We start from the raw sequence: 22677 nt of genomic DNA on the forward strand, positions 1-22677 counted from the left end.
CTATATGTATAATGTTATTGATTACTATAAATAGCCAGTTTGGACATGAGTAGAGATAATCTTGATGACTGAACTGGACTTTAGAAATAAAACCAGATTAATAGTTGGGTCACTGATAACTTCAGAGAAGAAAAACTCTACCAACATTACTTTTTTCACGAACCACTTACTTTCCAGGAAAGAGCTGCTGGACTGCCTAGATCAAAAATGCAATTATAGGTCGTTTATTAGAACCTCATTATATACTCATAACACTAAATCTACAACTTTCTAAAATCTATTGAGTGGAAGGCTATACCACATTTCCAGTTGCATTTAATAATAATGTCAATGATAATAATAATAATAATAATCGTATATCTAACTATCTAAGGTGATGCGTTTGGATTTTAACATGCAGCACTAATACTAATAGAGCAACAACTTCCTGTATGAAGCAGCTCAGACATGGACCGGAAATTTGTGTTTGGCTTGTCCAAGTAACTTCACATATGTTCTTGACTCACCATAAATTGTGATCAAGATTCCTTCATAGTAAAAATGCAGCATTTCCGGTTCTGACTTTCGTAGTACAAACTATGGAGGGGGGGGGGGGGGGGGTGAGAGACTTTCATAAGTGGAGAATTACCACTACCCTAATAATCAATATCCATTATGTTTGGAAATGACGCTTTGTGCTAAAATCAACCAACACAAGAATGTGTTATATATAATATATAAGTCTGGGAAACTGTTTCGGAGAAGCAGTAAAACCTGTAATATAACAGTTGCACAAGAATGTGTGTTTTAAGTGTACACTTAATACATTTTTAGTTACATAATCTTTGAGCAAATGAAAAAACACTGCAATAGTGGGATGACAAAAAGAAAGTTGAGTCAGTTAAACCTGCATCATAGTTGAGTGTTTTGATTGTTACATTTTAAACTTGAAAGTTAAGAGACCCAGAATTGCGAAAGAGGAAGAATGAATGAATGAATCTGTGGAAAGTTAATTAATCCGTCAAATAACAAAGTCAGAGAGGCCCAAACAGAACAGAAGTATCTCAGATTGGTGCTTAACCGGTTACTGTGCTGCTGTGCAAGCTACAATAAATAGCTGGTTTATAATGGCAATAAATGTTATTGCAGCTGCAACTACAGTTTATCACACCTTCCACAGTTTCGTCGTTAAGATCGCCAAACCACATTAAAGATTTTATTGTGAAAAACGTCAGTGACACACCGGAAGATAAATTGTGTGTGTGTGTGTGCGCGCGCGCGTGTTGCTTCACATCAAATAAGAAGCACACAGACGTTCCTCCGCTTTGCTATCGCAAGCCACCGGATGGTTTCGTCTTGTTTTTGCGGAAGTGATGATATTTTCCAGTCAACTACATTATGTAAATTGTATTGCACAATCGTGCGCGTGTGGCTGGGTGTCATGTAGCATTAAGAGTGAACTCTAATCTGTCAAAAGGCTTATGTGTAGCACGTTTGATGATATTCTCTGTGCAGTAACAGTTGAGGCATTATCTCACATAACTACAGATCAACAATAGCAACGCTAGAAGTGTGATTCTTATTAGCGACATCTCTCTTTGTGTTTGTTTGATTGTTTCTGTGTCTTTTTCTTTCCTTTTACCTGCAAGTATGTCGTTCTTTGGCTATGGAAAATAAAGACAAAGTACAGACATTTCAGAGCTGCAGGGTGTGTGAGTGCGTGTGCGCGCATGTCAATCCCAGCGACTATTCAGCTAAACCTGTTTTCCTTCAGAGAAAAGGGGAGTCTTTATTTGGTCATCACATGAAAACCGAGTGCCATAACACCCGCGAGTAGTTTCTGTATTTCTGTAAAATATCCTTGGTTGATATTTTACAGTTGTTTTTATATGATAGTGCCTCCAGTTTATCTCTCTATAGTCTTGAAGGGTTGTCTTTCACACTAGCCCACGCCCGCGCATAGGATGAAGTAAATGTTGATTATGTAATCAGATCTAAGAGCAGACACATGCCTGTTCCTAAATAACAACACCTCAACAAACTGCGGTAAGGCTCCGATAAAAGAGCGCATCGCCACATATGCTGTATTCTTTATCACACAATGTATGTACAGAATATTTTCCTTGCATTCCTGCCTCTCGGGCAAGCAAGCATGCGCATGAGACAGTCTGCTTTGGCCTTATTTGGATATGGTAATGAGGAGCCTGAGACCGCCAATAAGAAGAGAGTGTATATACACGTGACACTGCAAGACCGCTTGGGAGGCGGGGTCAGGCGCGGAGCTTAGGTTAAAACCAGTGGACAAGACACAGCGCATTCAGTGTAGGGAGAAGCAGGGACTCACTGTGAGGGGGAACTTTGTTACTATGAAACTTAGGAATATTTACAAAATATTGTAAAAATTATCAAAATCCCTCGTGAATCCATAACCTGCCCCTAGGGTTTGAGGTTTTTAGTTTAGTTCGCCCGGAAAGGGCTTCTACACTCACTATTCTTACACTTTTTTGAAAGAATGTGTGAGACAGACAGTTAGCCAGCTAGCTAGCTAGCTGAGAGGTGATACAGGCGGCAGGAGAACAAAAGATTTTTTTCCGTTTTGGCCGGTTGTACTGACACCAAGTCCATGCAGAACGTGTCATTACCATCACAATGCCCGTTTTACTTTTTCTGATAGACACGTCCGCTTCAATGAACCAGCGCACCCATCTGGGCACTACCTATCTGGACATAGCAAAAGGCGCTGTTGAGACTTTTATGAAGGTACTGTAACCACGGGACACATTAATATTGAGAGATCCCGAGCGGGAATGCAGTTCAGTTCATCGTTTTGCTGTTGCAAGCTCGCCTGTCAAAGCTGATCTCTCGATAACCGTAAATAATTCTCTACTATTTCCACAGCTCAGAGGGAGAGATCCGGCGAGCCGAGGGGACCGGTATATGTTGGTAAATTTTGAAGATGTTCCGTTCGGGATAAAGGTAGAGTTTGTTTTCGGGTCATGTCCGGCTTTACATTGCGCAGATTGACTGTCCTTCCATCGCTGCACCACGTTGTGATCACTACATCAACTGTGTAGAGAAAAATCTTCAGGAGGAGCTTTCATACCCCTTTTAAAACATGGCCGACATTTTGTTTCAATGTGAGCAGCAAGGAACTCTGGGTGTTATTTATACAGCGAGGTGATATCTAGGAGGGAGGGAGAGTAGAGGAGGAGGAGAAGCGGGGATGACAGACTAGCCTACTTTACTTCTTTAGACCAAATTGCCACTTTAGTCACTGCACACATTGCGACTTTGCGATTTTCTGATCTGGAGCCGAGCGCAGCAGCCTGGTAGAAACGGATCAACGTCCTGTGGCTGCAGTGCTGTCAAATTATTAGTCTGGGCAGATAGAGAGGAAGCGACCTATTTAGATATTTATTAGCTCAGACTCTCAATAAAACCAGTGAAGTTAACCACTAGTTTCCTTAGAAGTTGCCTGCTGGTCACAACAGTGGGGTAGTTATTTAGCTTTGTGCATGTTATTAACCAGCTGCTATGTTGTGTTTTGTTTGGGTTTGTTTTTTTTAAAGGCTGGATGGAAAGAGAGCCATGCCACATTCATGACAGAGTTGAGGAACCTCCAAGCAACTGGACTCACAACTATTGGCCAATCCTTGAGGAACGCTTTTGATTTACTCAATCTCAATAGATTAGTGACTGGGATAGACAACTATGGACAGGTATGTAGCAATGAAACAGGTGGAGAAGAAATCAGGCTCATAAAGTGCTAAATGCCCAAACAGACCCACTTCACCCACCCACCTACCCCCCCTCACCCCACCCCTTTCTGCTATCTCCCAGTCTTACAAGCATCAACCACTTTCATACTGTGGACCCACACATCCTCAGCCATACGACACAATCATGACAGCAAGTCCAAGCAGCAGGAGCAACGTAGCTTTCTTATTTTCTTTCTTCCCCCATCATTGATTAGTAACTTTAGTTTGTGTTACATATGTCACTGCTCTCATCAAGGACATGGAATTATTACACCTGTAAATGAGCTTTTAAGCAAGAAAATGCATTATGTTTTGAAACTCTAAGGATCTATTGCAGGCTCTGTCTGCACAAATATGCTCTGAAAGCTAGATGCTTTTTAAAAATATATATATATAGTTGTATATAAACTAGTGTAGGCTTGTGTCACTTCAGCTTTATGGCCAGTTTGTTAAAATGCACTGGATTATTATAAGAGGTGGTTCTAATATTTATATCTATTATTTAGTTCATAAATGGTCTGGCCACTCTGTGGTGTGTGTGCACGTAAACACAAAGCTAAACATAATTTTAATCAAGCTGGGAGTTATTTTAGAGCTTTGGAATAAGACTTTTGCAGTTTTAACCAGGTCAGTCTAAATTATGTAGTTTCAAGCCTGTCAGAGGACTTTTGTGCTTTTATGATGAATCACTGGGCAAGGTGGTAGAGCGGGTCATCTACCGATCGAAAGGTCGACGGATCAATCCCCGGCTCCTCCCGTCTATGTGTCAAAGTATCCTTCGGCAAGATCTTGAACCCTGTTGCCCCCGATGCATCCATCAGAGTGGGTGTGCGTGAATGTTTGGTGGAAGTGCTTAGCTGTAGATAAAAGCACTGTATGAATGTGCGTGTGTTTCTGATTGGGTGATTGACAGATGTAGTGAAAAGTATTTTGAGTGCTCAAAAGTGAGGCGACAGGCGCTATATAGCAGTACCAGTACCACGGATCTGTACCATGATGAACATACTCTTGTGTTTTTATCTTTTGGTTAATGTGAATGCTCACTGATGCTGAGGTTGAAGACTGTCGCCCTTTTCTTTGTTTCGCTCAAGTCTGCTTCAAAAATGGGGATCCATCTAACAAGACCACAAATGTGAGGATATTGAAAAAAGCTCCTGGATACACGCTGACGGAAAAATGTGGTTTACTTTAAAATTATCGATGTTATTCCAGTTGTATTGTGCAGCTTAGAAAGATTTCCATACTGCAGCTTTACGACACAGTGGGCCTGATTTACAGCTGTAAGCTATTCACATAAAACTCATTCAGACTCAGTATTGCTAAGAAATATTCTCCAAGCCCACAAAGTCTGGAGCTAGTACAGCGTGATGCTGGCCAAGTTCCCTCTTCAATTTAAATCCAGTATTAGTAGCTAAACGTAGATTTGCATGATAAAGTTTCAGACCACCACTCTTATGCCAGCCCACTGACTCATGTGTAACAGATGTTCAGATCTGCCTTTAGCTGTGCAGGGTTGGACAAAGTGACCAGAGAAACTTGACTTTGGTTTAGTCTCATTAGAAAAAGAAAAGCTGAAGCCAACAGAAAGCATATTGCTTGCTATTCAGCATCTCACCTTCTTGAGATTTTCTCATCTCCTGGCCAGCGTTGAAACTGAAATGCAATTTTTTTTTTTTGCATATGAAACAAAGTGGTCATTATTAATGTAAGCTGTGAAGTCTAGCCCATACCCAGTTAGAGTGGTAGGTGAATCTGCACGCTTGTGGTTGATACAGAATCTGGACATCTGTTTTCCTGTGCGGAGGTAAGTGGGGGAGTATGGGAGCAGTAATGAATGTTTAATTAGGCATTTCCTGAGTAATAAACAGAAGATCCCTACCAGCCCAGGTAATGCATACATGCAGCATGCATAATGCATGTCAGACACTCTTTGGTCGTTTGAAAAAAAAAAAAAAAATACCAGCGACACCGTCAGACTGTCCGATTTTGAACACACAAGCCAAGGTCAAGGTTACTGCGTCCCGCGCTGTCACTGCTGACCTCTAATTACAGGTTGATTTGACAGTGGCTATAATTTAATGACTAGTTCTCCCTCTTCTGCCTATTTCCAGCAGGAGGCTTGGCAATTACTAGTATGGAGTGCATGTATGTAGTTTATATATGCTTAGTATGTCCTTTACAAAAGTGGAGTTATTGTGAACATGGGCTGTAATTTAAAATGTGAGCCCAACACAAGTGTTTGGTACTCCTAGAGGATATTTTAACGTAACAAATGTGTGGGCAGGAAATGCTGGTAACACTAAAAGCTAGAGGAATCAATGAACTTGAGTCAAAATCTAAAAACCTTTCAGTACGTCATCTAACTGATTACACAAGTGTAGTGGTGCTTAATAACTCCCGTAAGCTGTTTCTGCTGTCTTCTGTTTAGTTACATTTCCTTTTAAGTGAGGGTTTACCATTTAATCAGAGAAGCGTTTCAAGGGAACTAGGAAGAGGGCACTTCCGCATGAAAACACATCTAAAATGACCGTGTGTGTGTGCGCTTTTCTTCTGTTTTCTTATTTAAAGGGCCCTTTGTATCATAAGTCAGTGCTCCATGTCGTCCAGCGGGTGGAGCCCTGGGGGGTTAACGGGGGGAGATGGGGGAGTTAATATTGCCCTGGAGTGCCTCAGTCTACAGTAACAAAGAGCGCTCCAGGTTGCCAGGCATCTGAAACGACTCTCCCCTGGGAGATGAAGAAGGGTATGGAGGTAGAGGGGGGAGACGGCCGGCGGGTAATCCTGACACTGATCAGTTTCATTAAGAGCAATGAAAGAGCAGAAGAAAGGATGAACGTGAAGAAATGATATGGCCAGTGTTGTTTGGTGGTAAGTTAGAGTGTCAGCTGGAGTGATGGCCGGCGCTTTAATGGATCTCCATTATCATGGCATTGTGGAAAGCACATCACAGTAGCGGTAGCTGACTGCATAGACGGGTCTTAAACATGATGAATTACCTATTATTTCTCCATTTACTAATGTAATATCTCATTATCATCATTAACCAGTTATAAGAAATGCCCACTGTGTTTTCTTCTCTTTGAAAGCACAAAGAGATGTCTTCAGATGACTTGTTTTTATCTTTCAAATTACCCAAAATATATAGATACTGTCTTGTCTTTTACATGAAAAGCAGCTGGGCACATTTTGAGAAGTTGTCAAAACGCTTTATTCTTACACCGGCTCCCCTGATAGGCTGTCGTCATGTGTCATCTATTTTTAATAGTCGCATTTGGCTTTATTTAAGCACGAGTAAAAGCTCCGGCAGCTGATATGACATGGATAAATTCATCGCTTGACTGGCAAGTTAGCCCGATCATCAAGTCAGCATGCCAACTAAGTGCTCGATATCATGAAGGAATTTTTGAGGGGGGGTTGCCAGGTTGTCATGGATACCTGCAGCACAGTGGGGTCTTGGTCGTATCCTGCTCTGTTTACTTTGGGCCGTTTATGTGACTGGACAGATGCATCATTCAGCAGAAAGCGCAGCCTACAGGTAGAGCCCAAACAGTGTGGCTCCACGTCCATTAATAATGGCTCTGCTGTCAGAACAGGAGGCCCTTATGGAGTCACTGTGACTCTGCAGTGAAGTCCGGTTTGCTGGCAGCACTTGTCAGTCTTTGTTGAGGGTTTTTTTGTTTTCTTTTTACGCTATTACCTCACCTAGTGGCTCTGTGGAGATCCCACAAGGCTGATGCACAGTGATAAATGCAGTGCTGCTCCAGTTTAATTTCATCAGAGTGGAGCGCTGATGTCATGAAATATCATGGGGTCCAGCAGGAAAGCGGTTTCGTGTAGCTCCTCGGATAATGAGCTCTGCTGTTGTGGAGTATAGAGTGAACATATACTGCAGACACTAAATACTGAACTCTTACTCTGTTTGTTTTCCCTTTGAGTCAAGGTTTTCTATTTCACACGCTTCTTAAATATGTCCCGTGTAATTTATCTGCTGTTTGTAATGATGCATTCACGGTGCTTATTTATGCGTCGGATCGCAGAAGGCCATAAAGCCACACTTGCTAAATACAGGTATTAATGGTGATCACGTCTTTTGTAAGCACAGTTTTAACAGATGTGAGAACAGCCCCCCTATTTTTGTGTCTTGTTTTTTATAGCTTGTTTGTGTCTTTCTCATTTCTTTGTGCAGGGTGACCCTAAGTTGCCTCTGGGAGTCTGAATGCTGAATTAATTCGGCATGGTTTCGTTTTTCATTTAGTCTTCAATATGTCCTATTTTTTTCTTTTCTTTTTTTAGGGAAGGAATCCTTTTTTCCTTGAACCTGCCATCATCATCGCAATTACAGACGGCAACAAGTTGACCAGCAGCGGCGGTGTCCAAGATGAGGTCAGCCTGCATCTCCAATCAGGAGAGCGTTCTGTTTGTTTGGGTGATACTTTAGGAGTCTAACCGCACCACGTCAAACTTTACCAAACCCTCGTCCTTTGACTGTGATTAAGATGGCTAAAGTTTAAACCACAGAAGCTCTACTGTGAAGTGCTTTATCATATTGTCCACTCACATAATAACAAAGCTACTTTTCATGCTTAGAAGTGTTATCAGTAGCTTTGTTATTATTGTCTTAGAAACAGAGAAGTTTGATGTACTTACTTATTGATTAATCATTTGGTCCTAAAACATCAAGGAAGACAACTTCCCCAGCTGACACATTCAGCAGAAAAAAACCAAAAACCTTAATTTATTCTCATCAAAATCTAAAAATACCAATGAAGAGTCTCATTTGAGTCCAACACCAGTAATATTTTTGGCATTTTTATTGAATTTATTAAAACAGCTACTTTTTAATCATTGATTGCACTTCCTGTTTTGACTGATTAAACACTTGATCTTGAAAATGTAGAAAATAAAGAAAAATCATTGCTCAGTATGAAAATGCACTATTTTTTTTTCTTTACAAATGCAGTAAACAGTCATGTTTTCAACCTATGCAAACAAAAATTATATAGGCAGTTACTTTTAAATTCCTTTAGCCCAAATTATGACAAAGGGTATAACTGCAAGGTTAGAAGTGCGAGCTGAGCCCTCCGTGCCACTTTAATACCCTGTAAATGAAGGCACTTTATCAATACCGCCGTAAAAGTGTTGTTCATTTATTGCCCAAGTTTCCCCACAGTAACCTAAAACAAACGGCGATATTAGAGAGAACAGCAACACAGTAAATCTGTTCTAACGCAGGTCTGTCATCTCATCCTGTGATCTGTTTCATTGTCCAGCTACATCTACCTCTGACCACGCCGCTGCCGGGCAGCGAGCTGACGAAGGAGCCGTTTCGCTGGGACCAGCGTCTGTTTGCTTTGGTGCTACGTATCTCCGGCAACGCTTCGGTGGAGCCCGAGCCCCTCGGCGGCGTCCCGTCTGACGATTCTCCAATCACCCCCATGTGTGAGGTCACTGGAGGTAGGCGGACTGATACGAGCTGCTGGTTGTTGTGTACTTACAGATCAGCTCTGACAGGCATTTCTCAGCTTTTAAGTACACTCGGTTTGCCTTTTGTAGCTCTGGAGTTTATGTACTGATTCATATGCTTTATATGCCGAAGTTTCAAAGATGATTTAAGAGCATTTAAAGACAGGACAGGTTTTATGGAAGAGCTGCACCATGGGTAATGCAGTCTGAAGTGCTTGTCGGGTACTTCACTTTAAGTTGGTGATGTTAAGGAGTTGTTGTTTTTTTTTTTTTTTAATTATTATTATTGTATCACGCATGGAAACATAACCAGCATACAAGGAATTACGCAATTAAACAAAATAACATAAGCCAGGTAGAGTAGGCTGTAGACATACATTTTAAATGACAGCATGAACAGCCTAAGATTAAGAAAACCATTTTACTGCTTCAGTTTAGTCTACAGAAGTAAAAGCTCCTTATTCTGAGTGAAAAATAAACAGATCAGATGTTTTCCTCTTGGAAGTGTCAGAAGCTTAAATTTTAAAGCAGAGCCCACTTCAACAGGGGACAGCCCTGAGCGGTGTCTAGGCACTGTCTTGCTCAATATTCAGAGTTGTGTTTTAACAGCCCAATGCAGCTACACTGTGCTCTTATTTTAACCCCTGCTGGAGCTATTGCGGAAGGGTTAAGTGCTTTGTTTAAGTGTACTTGGGTAGTAATTGCTGATTAAGGTTAGAATGACTAGATTTTCCCACCTGGTCCATAATCGGACTGCCTTTGTCCTGCCTAAGTCCTGTCAAGAGACTTTCTAGCCAGCGATTTTGATCTGTAATCCCCCCATCTCCAGCCAAAGTCCGGCTGCCAGAACATTCACTTATAGAAGCAGACTTTTATCCCCTCTGTCTCCATTCCTCACGTAGCTTTGTTTTGGAAGCAGCTGGCAGGAGGAACGAACTAGAATGATGCTGATGGCAGGTTAAGATTAACCCATGCACACATATAGAGAACAGAGGACTCCAAAGCTGCGTGTCGCAGCCGGTGGCGCTGAATGCAGAACATGACACAGGTCCATTGTCAGCGGCAGTCTACAGTACATGCTGCCTGTCCATTACTGCTGATGGCAGACCTGACACAAAGCCACAGCCTATTGAAATGAGCGAGTGAATGGGTGCACAACAAGGTCACTCGAGGTGAAGTTGAATGACAGGAAGGCTAAGTTAGACTAGTCAGTTGTAGCTTTGAAAGATGGTTTTTCTGACTTTTTTAATTTTACACATGCGATTGATGGCGTGACAAAAACAGCAAAGAGAGATTTTGACCTTTCAGAGTCACATTTCATGCAAATGCACTATTTGCATGTAGTGTAAATGGCTGATATGGCTGCACAAAGATGAGCAATATGTAAAGAAGAGAGCTCTTGAAATTGCACTGCACCAGTAGCAAAGCACTTCATAAACAGTGTAATGTAGTGATCCTTCTTAACCCCTTTTATTCTTGTTCATTTGATTTCTCTGACATTGAGGTGCATTATATAAACACCAAACTGCTGCTGCTGCAGTTTTTGTTCTTTAAACACAAGTTTTAGTGGGAACTTTTAATCCTCTGTGTCTCTATCTGTAAGTTTCGGAGACAAAGATTAAGTCTAGTCCTAGAATGAGTGAAGAATTCGATGAAGCTCTTCATTGGAAAAAGGTCTGAGAAATCTCAGCTCAAGTTATTTATAATTTTTGGTTAATTGTGCTACAGTCACACCAGAGAAATCAGTTACTGGAGACTCCGGCATGACTAAAATTATTGCATGCAATGAACTTGAGATTGTGTCTGAAATGGTTGCTGCTAAGACGAGGTGTACGAACACTTCAAAGAGACTTTGGTGTGTCAACGTAGAGATAAAATGTAATAAGATGGAGTCGGTCTGCTATGAGTTTGTGACTCAATGGGTTGAAGTTAAAAAAAAAAAAAAAAAAAAAGACACACTGCAGACAAGTTGCGTTCATTGTTGCAGACTGACTCGGGTTGATGCAGTCTGTCTGCATCTATATTATTTCCAAACCTTTGTCAATCTCTCTGAGATTAATTGCAGTCAGCCCGAGTCGGAGCGCAATTGTTTGGAGACAAGTTGCATCCCACTAAGTAACCTGTGCGATCACCATGTGTTTGAAAGTCATCACCCAGAGACTGAGGGTGGTGCACGTTCGACCTCTGGACGAGTTGGTCGCCAAATGCAAACATTTCAATGAGATGACCCAGCAAGTAGCAATTTCTTTTTCCCCCTAGTTTCGGTTAGATTGTTTTCCTATTTTTACCCTGGCACCAATCAACAGAATTATCAGACTTCTGTATTTTCCCTCTTCTGACTCACAATTTTTTATGGCTCATTTAGTCTGCAATTCAGTCTTAACCCTGTTCCAGCAGCAGCATGCAACTTTTAGCAGACAAGCTCTAATAGACCCACTGTACACTGTCTGACCTGCACCAAACAAAGCAAAGAAGACACAATTAGAAACTAGCTTACGAAAAATGTGGAACATTTAAAGCCAGATGTTATTTCTTAATTTGGTTTCTAGTATCTGCTCTAAAAAGTACAACAAATTATTATTATTAATTAGGAGGGGAAAAAATCACATTATAATGTCAGGATCTAAGTGGGAGGGTCTAAATAGACAGCTTTTTGCTAGGAAATTGACAAAATGTGAAAGCATGGTGAAAATGCATCCCGTGTTGTTTCTGCTGCTCCCAGTTGGCCCACAAATTCTATTAATTAAGCTTTTAAACGGCTAAACCAAAAAACATTTGAAATGATCCACAGTCAACCAAGGAAAAACGTTTAATTTTAGCAACACCATTGACTCGCTCGTGTTTTGGGATATTTATACTTACAGACGTGTGTCTTCGTTACAGGTCGTTCTTACAGTGTGTTCTCCCAGCGTATGTTGAATCAGTGTCTGGAGTCTTTGGTGCAGAAAATTCAGAGTGGAGTAGTGATAAACTTTGAGAAGACGGGACCTGACCCTCCTCCGCTAGAAGGTAAGACACACCTCTGTTTGTTTGCTTTTGGGTTTTCTCAAGTTGAATTGTCTTTTATTATAAAAGGAGCTTTTTGACATGTGCTGTGCTGCATGCGTTTGATTAGTAGAGGAGCTCTTTGCTCTCTCCCACTTGGTGTTTGTTTTAATCCATTCTGAGCTTTTCTTTCCTGTTTTTTCATAAACATCTGGTGGGTGTCACTGTTTAAACTCCTGCTTTCATATTTAACTGCTGACACACTTGTCTGATGCATTTTGTTTCATGCTGCATTTCATAAACCCCTTGTTTTTTGTTTTGCTTTGCTTATATTCCTGCACAGACACTCCAGCTGAAGTGGTGAAGTCTGGTCCGCAGCCTTGGCACTGCTGTCACAAGCTGATCTACGTACGACCTAACCCTAAAACTGGTGTTCCCATCGGGCACTGGCCCATCCCCGAAGCCTTCTGGCCAGACCAGAACTCCCCCACATTGGTAAGAAAGTTGCAGAAGAACCGACAGAAATATGAGATAAGAAACCGGTATCTGTCAATTTATGCAATACATAATCTGTGTTACTGCAGCAGATTAATGAAATGACAACCTAGCTTAGTAAAATAAATATAATGTCACAGAACAAAAGAGCCCAAAAAGGTAAAAATAATATTAAAGAAGAGACTTTAAAGCCCTATAGTTCCTTTCTTGTATTTATATATTGGACAGTTTTACTCTTGACAGCAGAATACACTTATAATTCTATAAAACTTAACAAAGATGTACTTTATTCCTAATTATTTTTTAATAATATAAGTGTTAATAGCCAAAAAGTGACCATATTTACAAGACTGATATAGTGTTATTAGCTACGGCTAGCATGCTTGCTTAGCATGTTGGCCTTAGTGGTGTGCTAACCAGTGTCTGGCTAGTTTTATGGCTAATTTGTGCTAAGTAACAGACTAATAAGTTTTCAACATTTCACTCTCTCAGGAAGTACAAACTTCCTGATAAATAAAATACTTCCTTTAAAAATGCTCTTAAGGTCTCCAACAGCAGAAAACATCACCCAGAGGTTCAGTTCATTGACTTATATTAGCTGAGGTGAGGCCTAGCAAACAAGCAAGTACAAGAAGACAAAACTCTGTAATTTTGTTATGAAGGGGATAAATGGCTACAGGGTTTGTTTGTTCTTTTTGTTTTAATTTTGTATCAGGCTTTTGTAGATGTCATAATTTAATTGCTAACACTGGTTATTTTAGTGGGAGTCAGTGGGGACTGACGCTCTTTTAGAAGCAGCCTGCAGTGATACAAAGTAGCCGTATGCTCGATTATGAATCTTAAAATAGAAAAAATGTGAGAACAATAAAAAGAAAGGCACTTACTAAGTTTATTTTTTCATGTTTATTAAAAGGAAAAACAAATCCATTATAGCTGTAATGTGCCTTCAGTGGCCATTAGACGATAACTCCTCCACAGGAGTTACAGGATTCAGCCCCACACATTGTCACTTTCATTAAACAACTTTTCTTCTTCCTGTTTGTTTAACAAGAATAATCAGTCACACTAATGTAACAGTGCCACACTCTTATTAACTTTAACCATTTATTCCATAGCAAACAATGACTAACTCGTGATAACACAGGGGTGACGTCAAACCGGCTGCAGTGATGTCACAGCTACACGAATGTGCAACAGCCCAAGCACAGATGAGCTGTAATCAAAATTAAACAAACAAAGAAGTACTCATTATGATAGATCATGCATTGCATGTTAGCTATCATTCATAAGCTTTTCCTCTGCTCACACATATACTCTACACTTTCAGTAGAAATAGAAGCAGCAGCCAGACGTGATTCTTTTTTCCCGAACTGTATTCAGACGGTCAACTTTGCGCATTGCTTAAACTTAGCTTAGATTAACAACACCTACTGGTGTTATTAGGCGCCAGCAGGTGTTGTTGATCTTCTTTAATATTTACCATAACATTGTGTATCTCTTTCTGTGTACCTTCCCAGCCTCCCCGCTCAGCCCACCCCCACGTCCGTTTCTCCTGCGTGGATGCTGAACCCATGGTGATAGACAAGGTACCCTTTGATAAGTATGAGCTGGAGCCGTCGCCCCTCACACAGTACATTTTGGAGAGGAAATCACCGCACACCTGCTGGCAGGTACAGCACCATCACAGAAACCACAGAAAATAACAGCTGTTGAGAAGAAAGTTTGGCATTAAAGCAGAAATCTGTGTTTTTAATCTTTACAGCCAGGTAGACAAAGAGGATTTTAATCTCTCACACATGGAACGTGTTACATGCATCCTAACAGCAATGTGATAAGTACTTGATTAGATGTTCAGACATATTGAGACATTGATGTGTGGTTTCAGGTTTTCAGTGTACCAAAAAAATAAATAAGGGTGGCAGCAAATGAAGCGATGATTCGATAGCCCGTCGGCATGCACAGACTGAGCTTTAGCACATGTGATTAGATCGAAACATCTAGTCTCTGCTGGTACCCGCACACCAAGCTTTACCTGGTTTGTGGCAGGAACCTGAAAGTAAAGGTTGTCTCTGTATTCATCACTCGTATATTGATTTTGGTGTTTTTTCCCCATGTTTGGCATGAGTCATCATCAGAGATGAGGTGGCAGACTTTCAGAATGACTTTTATATCAGCAATTACAAGAATCACGCAGTGAAAATATTTTCCTGACACTGACCAGATGCAGCGTTATGATATTGTAGGGCTAATAGTAAGTGGTAAGCAAGGAAGTGAAATTTACTTCTGTAGGATATTTAAAACCAAAGTGGCTTTACACTAAAATAAAATGAAACCTAAAAACAACTCGGACAGCATCAGCTGGTTCTGTTTTTGTTTGCTGATTGAAAAGTTCAAATGTCACAACTCACTTCCTGATTTTTCTCTTTCTGTTTTTTCAGGTGTTTGTATGTAACAGTGCCAAGTACAGCGATCTGGGGCAGCCGTTTGGTTACCTGAAGGCCAGCACAGCTCTAAATTGCGTCAACTTGTTTGTAATGCCCTACAACTACCCCGTACTTCTTCCGCTTCTGGGTAAGACCTGTGCATCCACCTCATTTTTACTCTCGCTGTAGGTGTTGATGGAGAGTCTTTGTTTTGGGCTTTAGAAAATTTAAACGATCTGCTGCAATAGCAAAACAAATGACTATTTTTTTTTTAATTCAGTTTTCTTAATAAAACATGTTCCTAATTATTGAATTTCTTTGTGTGATCTGTGTTTGATTGTTTTCCACAGATGACTTGATTAAAGTGCACAAGTTCAAGCCTACCATTAAATGGCGACAGTCCTTTGAGAACTACCTGAAGACGATGCCTCCGTATTATATTGGGGTCAGTGGCCTTATTATCACTCTTCAACTTTTCATTAATGGCTTTTTTTGTGGTTGTTGTTGTTAATGTACAAAGCTGTGCCTGCACTGTTCTTACTGCTGTGTTATTCTCACAGTCGCTAAGAAAGGCTTTAAGAATCATGGGAGCACCGAACCTGCTAGCTGACAACCTGGAGTATGGTCTGAGCTACAGCGTGGTTTCCTACCTGAAAAAGCTCAGTCAGCAGGTTAGTTGTTAATATTAAATCTACTCCACAAAGCTGTGCTTGTTGCAGTGTCTGTCAGTTGTCAAGCCTTTCTGTTTTCACTAAAGTCCACACTGATGGATTTTTATAGTGTAATTTGTAGTTTTGGATTATTTTGGGTTTTTTTTCTAGTTTTCTTAATTAAAAAAATAAGAAAAGAAAAAAAGATAAACACCAGTTTAGTTCAAATGTTTTATCTCAGTTTGATTAGTATTTTAATATCTTAATTTTGGTTTAGAAAAGTAACTTTCAAAGAAACCTGGTTTTATCATGACATTTTTATACTCACTGGTCGCTTTGTTAGGGATATCTGTGATTTGTAAGGGATATATCTAATCAGCCAATCACATGGGAGTACCTCAGTGCATTTAGGCTTGTAGACGTGGTCAAGGCAACCACTCATTATTATCAGGGTGTGCAGAAGAGCATCTCTGAACGCACAGCACGTCATACTTTGAATCAGATGGGCTACAGCAGCAGACGTCTGCACTTGATGTCTCTCCTGTGGCTAAGAACAGGAAACTGAAGCTGCAGCTCACATGCACTCACCAAAACCGGACAATAGAAGATTAGGAAAAGGTTTCTTGGTCTAATGAGTCTCTATTTCTGTTGCGACAGTCACTGATGGTAGAGTCAGAATTTGACATAATCAGCGTGAAAGCATGGATCCATCCTGCCTTGTGTCAGTGGTTCAGGCTTCTGGTTGTGGAGTGATGCCTGATTTGGACTTCTTCAGGGAGTCTTTGTAGAGCCTACAACAGAACTTACATAAGTGGCTGATGTCATTGCCGACATTTATGCTCGTGTGTCCCGGCAGTCTCCCTCCAGGAATTTGCTGAGATTATAGTCCTTATATTAATGCTTTGATTATTAATCCTTACATTGAGATGACGATTGTTGTGAAAACTCAGCTAAAAACTGCACAGGAGGAGTCGACTGCGCCAAGCAGCCCAGTCATAATAGTTGTGGGTCACGTCGACCTGGCATGTTGTTATGTTTTTCATGAGGTTACGCTCTAGATCATAAATCCTCTGTAATGGTGTAGGAGATATTTTCTTGGCTCCCTTTGAGCCCGTAGTACCAACTGAGCATCGTTTAAACACCACAGCCTACAGGAGTGTTGTTGCTGACCATGTCCATCCCTCCTCCTGACAACACACAACCTCACAAAGCTCAAAACATCTCAAACTGGGATCTTGAGCATGAGTTCACTGTAATGGCCTATTTGCATTGTCCTAATTTTCTTTAGCATTGATTAAAAAGTTAAAGGAAAAAAAGAACAAATGGCTTTAAATAGAAAATCGATATCCACGTCAGTCAAATCATCTTCTTTCATTCATTCACTTATTTTTACTGAGTGCTTTAAATTGCACTCAAAAGACATTAGATTAGATTAGATATAACTTTATTAATCCCTCGGGTGGGTTCCTCTGGGAAATTCGATTTCCAAAAAAGCACAGCACCGACAGAAGTTACAGAGTTACAGAATATTTTATTTATATATATATATATATATATATATATATATATATATATATATATATATATATATATATATATATATATATATATATATATATACACACACACACACACAGAGACAATATAAATAAAATATACGAAGGGGATAAATAGGAATAAAAATACAAGTGAATTGCACATTTCAAGTATTGAGTCTATTGCATGACAGGCATTTGCAGAGAACGTCTGTTAGCACAGTTATACTTGATGAATAGATGAACTCAAAATGCTCCACTAGATTTAGACTTTGCATCAATACACTGTCAACTGAAACAAAGTCTCTTGGCTGAGTGGGGGGCAGCTTGTGTACGAGTCCACAGGCTGATAAATCATTTTGTGCTTTGTGCTGCTTTTCTCTCTGTGTTCAATTCTCTGTCAGCAGCTACATTTTATGACGAAAGAACAAAAATGTTTATTGTGTTGGAAAGTGTCACAGCGATACCATCACATCCTTAATTTCTAACTTACTGTTATTTTAATGGTTATTTGGTATTAGGCACCAGCTGTTTTTGTTGTTGTTGTTGTTGTTTTTTTAATGCAAATATGTTTTATGCTATTACAGCTGTCTTTCCTTGTGTCAGTCGTTCTTTGTACAGCAGGATAAACACTTATAAAGCAGCTTATAGCTTTGCACAGCTGCATTGTAATGCATTTTAAATCTTATCTTCAGTTTTACGTGTTGCTTATTAAGTTCCTGCATTTCCTTTTTTCCTGCTACAATAATCAAGACACCAAATAGGAAGGCATTTCTGACCAGAAAACCTAATTTCCTCATATTTTCAGACAAAAATCGAGTATGACCGTCTGATCGCTTTGATTGGGAAAAAGCAGCCACCGGAGCCTGGCCTCAAGGTGCGATGGCGAGGCGGAAGTATATCTCTAGCCCAGCGTCGGGACTTCATCCAGCAGCTACAGAATCTCACAGGAGAGGCCCCAGCCCTGCCCATGGAGCTTAACCCCAAAGAGTTTCAAGGCTTTCATCTGGCACTGCTCAACAAGGTAGGGTTGGATTATTATCTGCATTTCTTCAACATGATCACATTCATCATCGGGAGCTGTTCTGACATGCTTACACGCATGAGCATTGGTTTTTACTGTTGAGCGACTGTTTAGATTCAGTTGGCGAGGAGTTCCTTTTTGAAATCTCACTTTGTGCTCAGATTCTTCAGGCTTCTCCCCAGCTGCCCTCCTGAGGCTTATAGCATTGCTGTGTTTTTATGTAGTTGGTTTGAGCACTTGAGGGCTTTTGAAAAATGGTCCACGCTCTCAGAATGCATCTGTATATCCACTCTCCGGTGTCGAAACTACAGCGGTGTTTCTGTCTGCTGTCATCCTCAGAGCCTGAAGCCTCAGAGTTTTAGGAATCCGTACGACATCCCCCGCAGCCACCTGCTCGACCAGCTCAGCCGAATGAGGAGAAACCTTCTCAACACCAGCGTCTGCACTGTCAGAGGCCACGACTCCGGTACCCCGCTGTGCAAATCATTTTCCCCACTTATTTGGCTGTGATTATGCTACGTTGTGAACATAATTTCAGCGTAAGAAGCAGGTTAGATGTATTGCTGTTCTTTCCATTTTTGACAAAGCATCTGTTTCCCTTCCAGACCAGCTCCACAGCGTGCCAATCGCCCAAATGGGAAACTACCAAGACTTCCTTAAAGCTGCTCCCCAGCCTCTTCGAGACGCAGACCCCGAACAGCCCAAACGGTTGCACACATTCGGCAACCCCTTCAAACTAGACAAGAAGGCAAGTCTCTTTTTTACTCTTCTCGTTTTCTTATTGGTTACATTGACAAATGTAAATTAACCACTGAAAAACACTCCGATGTACCATTTTCCTCACTTTCTTTACAGGGCATGATGATCGACGAGGCAGACGAGTTTGTGACCGGCCCTCAGAACAAGGGCAAGAGACCTGGCGACAGCAACAACGTGCCGGGCGGAGGTCCAAAGAGACGCCGGTGCATGTCACCTCTGCTGCGATTGGGTAGAGCCTACACCCCTCCAGTGTCCCCATCTGCGAGCCCTCGACACTCAGCAGGTACGATCTAAGAGACAGTCGCACATCTTTTCTACTAATACTGTAATTCTTAATAATGACTGATGGCATGCTTCTAGTGCCGAGTGTACAACCAAGTGTACTGGCCTAATAATGATTCAGTGATTATGGTATCTTAAGAAAAAAGCACTTTTTTTTCATAAATTTAGAGAAATTGGTCAACAGAGGGTAGATTTAACACACAGAATATAAAACTCAAGGCAGGAAAAATGTGGGGTTATGGCACGACCCGTCCTACACAGCCGATCTGGATTACAGTGAATGTTTTTGGTTTTTTCCACCTTTCTGTAGACATGGACGTTAACGACGGTGCACCAGAAGCAGACCTGATCATCAACCACGTGGATCAGAACCACTACGGCTCAGACCGGAACTCTGACTCGGAGGTGGACCGTCCCTCGAGTCCCACCGACCTTCAGGAGAACCACACTGCTGCGGATCCTCAGGCGATGCGGCACAGGGATGAGGACGAGAACGGGCAGACCCATCCAAGCGAGCTGCCACTGGGCAGCGAGGGAGGAGCGGAGATGGTGCTGATGGACGACCAGGTGCAGCACTACATTACGCCTTCAGCTCTGAAGAAGCACATTCACACCGAGACGACGAAGGTCAACAATGAGCTCAGGTCGCTCATCACCAAGGAGATCAGAAAACCTGGCAGACGTATGTATCCAAACCTGGTCTATAGGCAGGGAGGACAAAATAATAGAAACGGAGAGCAGCTACCACTAACTTTAAAGAGCTTTTTTTTCTCATATGTAACCATGGTAGCATCTAAAAGTCACAAGTGTGATTGAATCATCACCTAAACAGAGATTCGAAGCTTCAGCTTTTATTGCAGGGCTGCTAAATTGAAGATGCTGCTTTGTATTTCATTCTTCCTCGTTACATCTTTGTCTTGTTTTTGTTCCAGAAGAAACCACATAAATGTGGTTTTTCATGGCACTTAAGCTTTGGTTTGTCCAGAAGCAAAGCTGTTTTTCTTAAAAACAAAGCTAGGAAAAACAGCAGGTATCTGTGTGTAAATTTAAAGAAGCAAACTTTTTTTTTTTTTCTTTCTTTATCTCCTCTGTTGATTTGACCGTACACGTCAAACTAACATTGGACGTCACTCTGGACTTTGAAAACGTGCTGTGGAATGTTTTTTTTTTCTAGTTTCCTTTATGAGTGAGAACGCCTTTTATCTTGTTTATTATTAACATTCAGCTGTACACATACAAAGATTTGATTCAGTGGATGTGCTCTCCTTGAATCGACTGAACCTCGTTCGCTTTGCTTTTTCTGTTTCAGACTACGAGAAGATTTTCCTCCTCTTGAAACAGATCCAGGGCACTCTCGACACCCGGCTCATCTTCCTCCAAAACATAATCAAAGAGGCAGCCAGGTACAAAGTTCAGCCCTCCTCCTCTGATGTCAGAGCGTTATTACCTCTCCCCTAATTTTTTTTCTTTTTTTTACTTAAAATGAGCTGCAAACAGAAAAAGGGGACTGTCTTTCTTTATAAGCTCTCTTAAAGTAAAGAGCAGCTGTATCCTAGCACCAGGAGTCGGCATTTAAAACATCTGCAGTTTCACGAACCGAACAAAATGCAAAGAAACAAAAACGTATCATAATTTTCTGCTCATGATCTCCTTTGCTACAGAGTTGTTTTTTAAAGGCAAATGTTAACACGTGTCATTGCTTCTTCTTCTGCAAAGGTTCAAGAAGCGCGTTCTCATCGAACAGCTGGAAAACTTCCTCGAAGAGATCCACAACAGAGCCACTAACATGAACCACGTGGACACGTTCTAACGCGAACTCATTCCCAAACTGAACTTACTGGTAACCAAACCGGGCAACCCTCCACATCCCCCTCAAACCACCACTCCTACTGTACCAGGGGCCCCTGCAGAGATGAGACAAGGCGGCATCCAGCTCCCAAACCATCGCTTCTTCACTGGACTCCTTCATTCATTTAATGAGCATTATGCTTGTGTTGTTTGCACAGTAATCCTCAAAGACAGTACTGACCCTGAGTAATGCAGATGCATTTTTCAGACTTGCAAAAAAAAAAAAAAAGATGAGCGAGGAAGCACATATCGCTGCAGGTGAAGTGTGAAGGTGAAGGCCTATGCAATGACGTGTTTGTCCTGTGGACAGTTTGTACGGGAAGGTTCTCTGAACCCGTCCTCAGATGTTGCCCTTTAATTATTCAGCTCCCCTCATCAGATTTTTCTTTTCTTTTAACAAATGTGAGTGGTTATCTCTCAGACAGGGGTGCTGAAATAAACAAGGGCATTTCTGGAGAGGGTCAGATGACAGCCTGTGTGTGGATGTAATGTCACGTGACAGTGTGATTGGACTGATAATGAAGGGTATATCGGCACGTGTGGTTGTATTTTCAGACAACTCAGGGTCAAATGGGATCCAGGGGAGATGCTCATGAGAGACTTTGCTCAAAGTCACGATTCAACTTTATTTTATTTTCCCCCCCCATGGTGTTATTTCTGATTTGTGGAGGATAAGAGTCCGGCCGTTCACTTCGCAATTGTTAAAATTGACCTTCTGCTTTCCACCAGATGGACTGCTGAACTCTCGAATCAGAACAATTGGGCTTGAAACATTGAATCTAATAACGTGTAGTCTTCCTGGCAGACTGATGCTATATCAGTAGTAGCTTAACTTTTGGACTAAACCACCAGTTCCTGTTCCCTTTGCGGGGCGGGGGAGGGGGGCGGCGGCGAAGAAAACAGATCCACAACGATCGTTGCATCTGGAGACAGTCAACTTTAAAAAAACAAAACTGTCTTTTTCAAAGTAAAGTCGGGAAAAACAAAAAGCTCAGGAACTGACACATTAATGCATCACAATCAGCAATAACATCGGAGCCCTCCTCCCTGCCCTTTCACTTTTAGCCTGAAACAGCTGATATGCAACACAAACGTCTTGTCTGGTGGAGTGTAGATGAACCGAGGTGTCGGATGCCAGCCTGTCCCAGCGTGCTGGCTGCTGCCAAATAACTTAACCCAGCCCCTAAACTCCTTTTTCCGCCATGAATCTCAAAGCAACTTCTTACCACTTAAAAGCAAATGCACTTGTGTACATTTGAGAATCTTTATTTATGTAATTTAAAATGAAAAAAAAAACAGCCTTTAAACTTTTTTTTTTTTTTTTTAGGTCAGGCTTGTTTAATGTTCTCCAATTTACACAAATAATGTCTAGAGGTCAGGAGTTGATTTCAGACTCAGAGGGCAGCCCTCTTCCGCTCCCTCCCTCCTTGGACAGGGACCAAAATCTGCCATACTTGTCTTTGTTTGTGAAGAGGC

At 41.2% G+C, this 22677-nt stretch overlaps 1 protein-coding gene across 1 annotated transcript; it reads left to right on the plus strand.

Annotated features, from left to right (window-relative positions):
- The first annotated feature begins 2291 nt into the window (after nucleotides 1-2291).
- Nucleotides 2292-22088, plus strand: ints6 (integrator complex subunit 6). Its single transcript, XM_085383942.1, has 18 exons — nucleotides 2292-2739; nucleotides 2878-2955; nucleotides 3549-3698; nucleotides 8031-8120; nucleotides 9008-9191; nucleotides 12084-12209; nucleotides 12529-12680; nucleotides 14198-14350; nucleotides 15119-15251; nucleotides 15454-15548; nucleotides 15664-15774; nucleotides 18097-18312; nucleotides 18652-18778; nucleotides 18918-19060; nucleotides 19168-19354; nucleotides 19664-20035; nucleotides 20663-20756; nucleotides 21070-22088. Exons 1-18 carry the CDS (start codon nucleotides 2629-2631, stop codon nucleotides 21161-21163), a joined length of 2616 nt encoding a protein of 871 aa, XP_085240068.1. The 5' UTR covers nucleotides 2292-2628; the 3' UTR covers nucleotides 21164-22088.
- The last annotated feature ends 589 nt before the right edge of the window (nucleotides 22089-22677 follow it).

Source organism: Rhamphochromis longiceps, linkage group LG16, assembly GCF_057381845.1.
Source record: "Rhamphochromis longiceps isolate RC_006_pf linkage group LG16, R_longiceps_female_GT1.1, whole genome shotgun sequence".
NCBI classification, from domain to species: Eukaryota; Metazoa; Chordata; class Actinopteri; order Cichliformes; family Cichlidae; genus Rhamphochromis; species Rhamphochromis longiceps.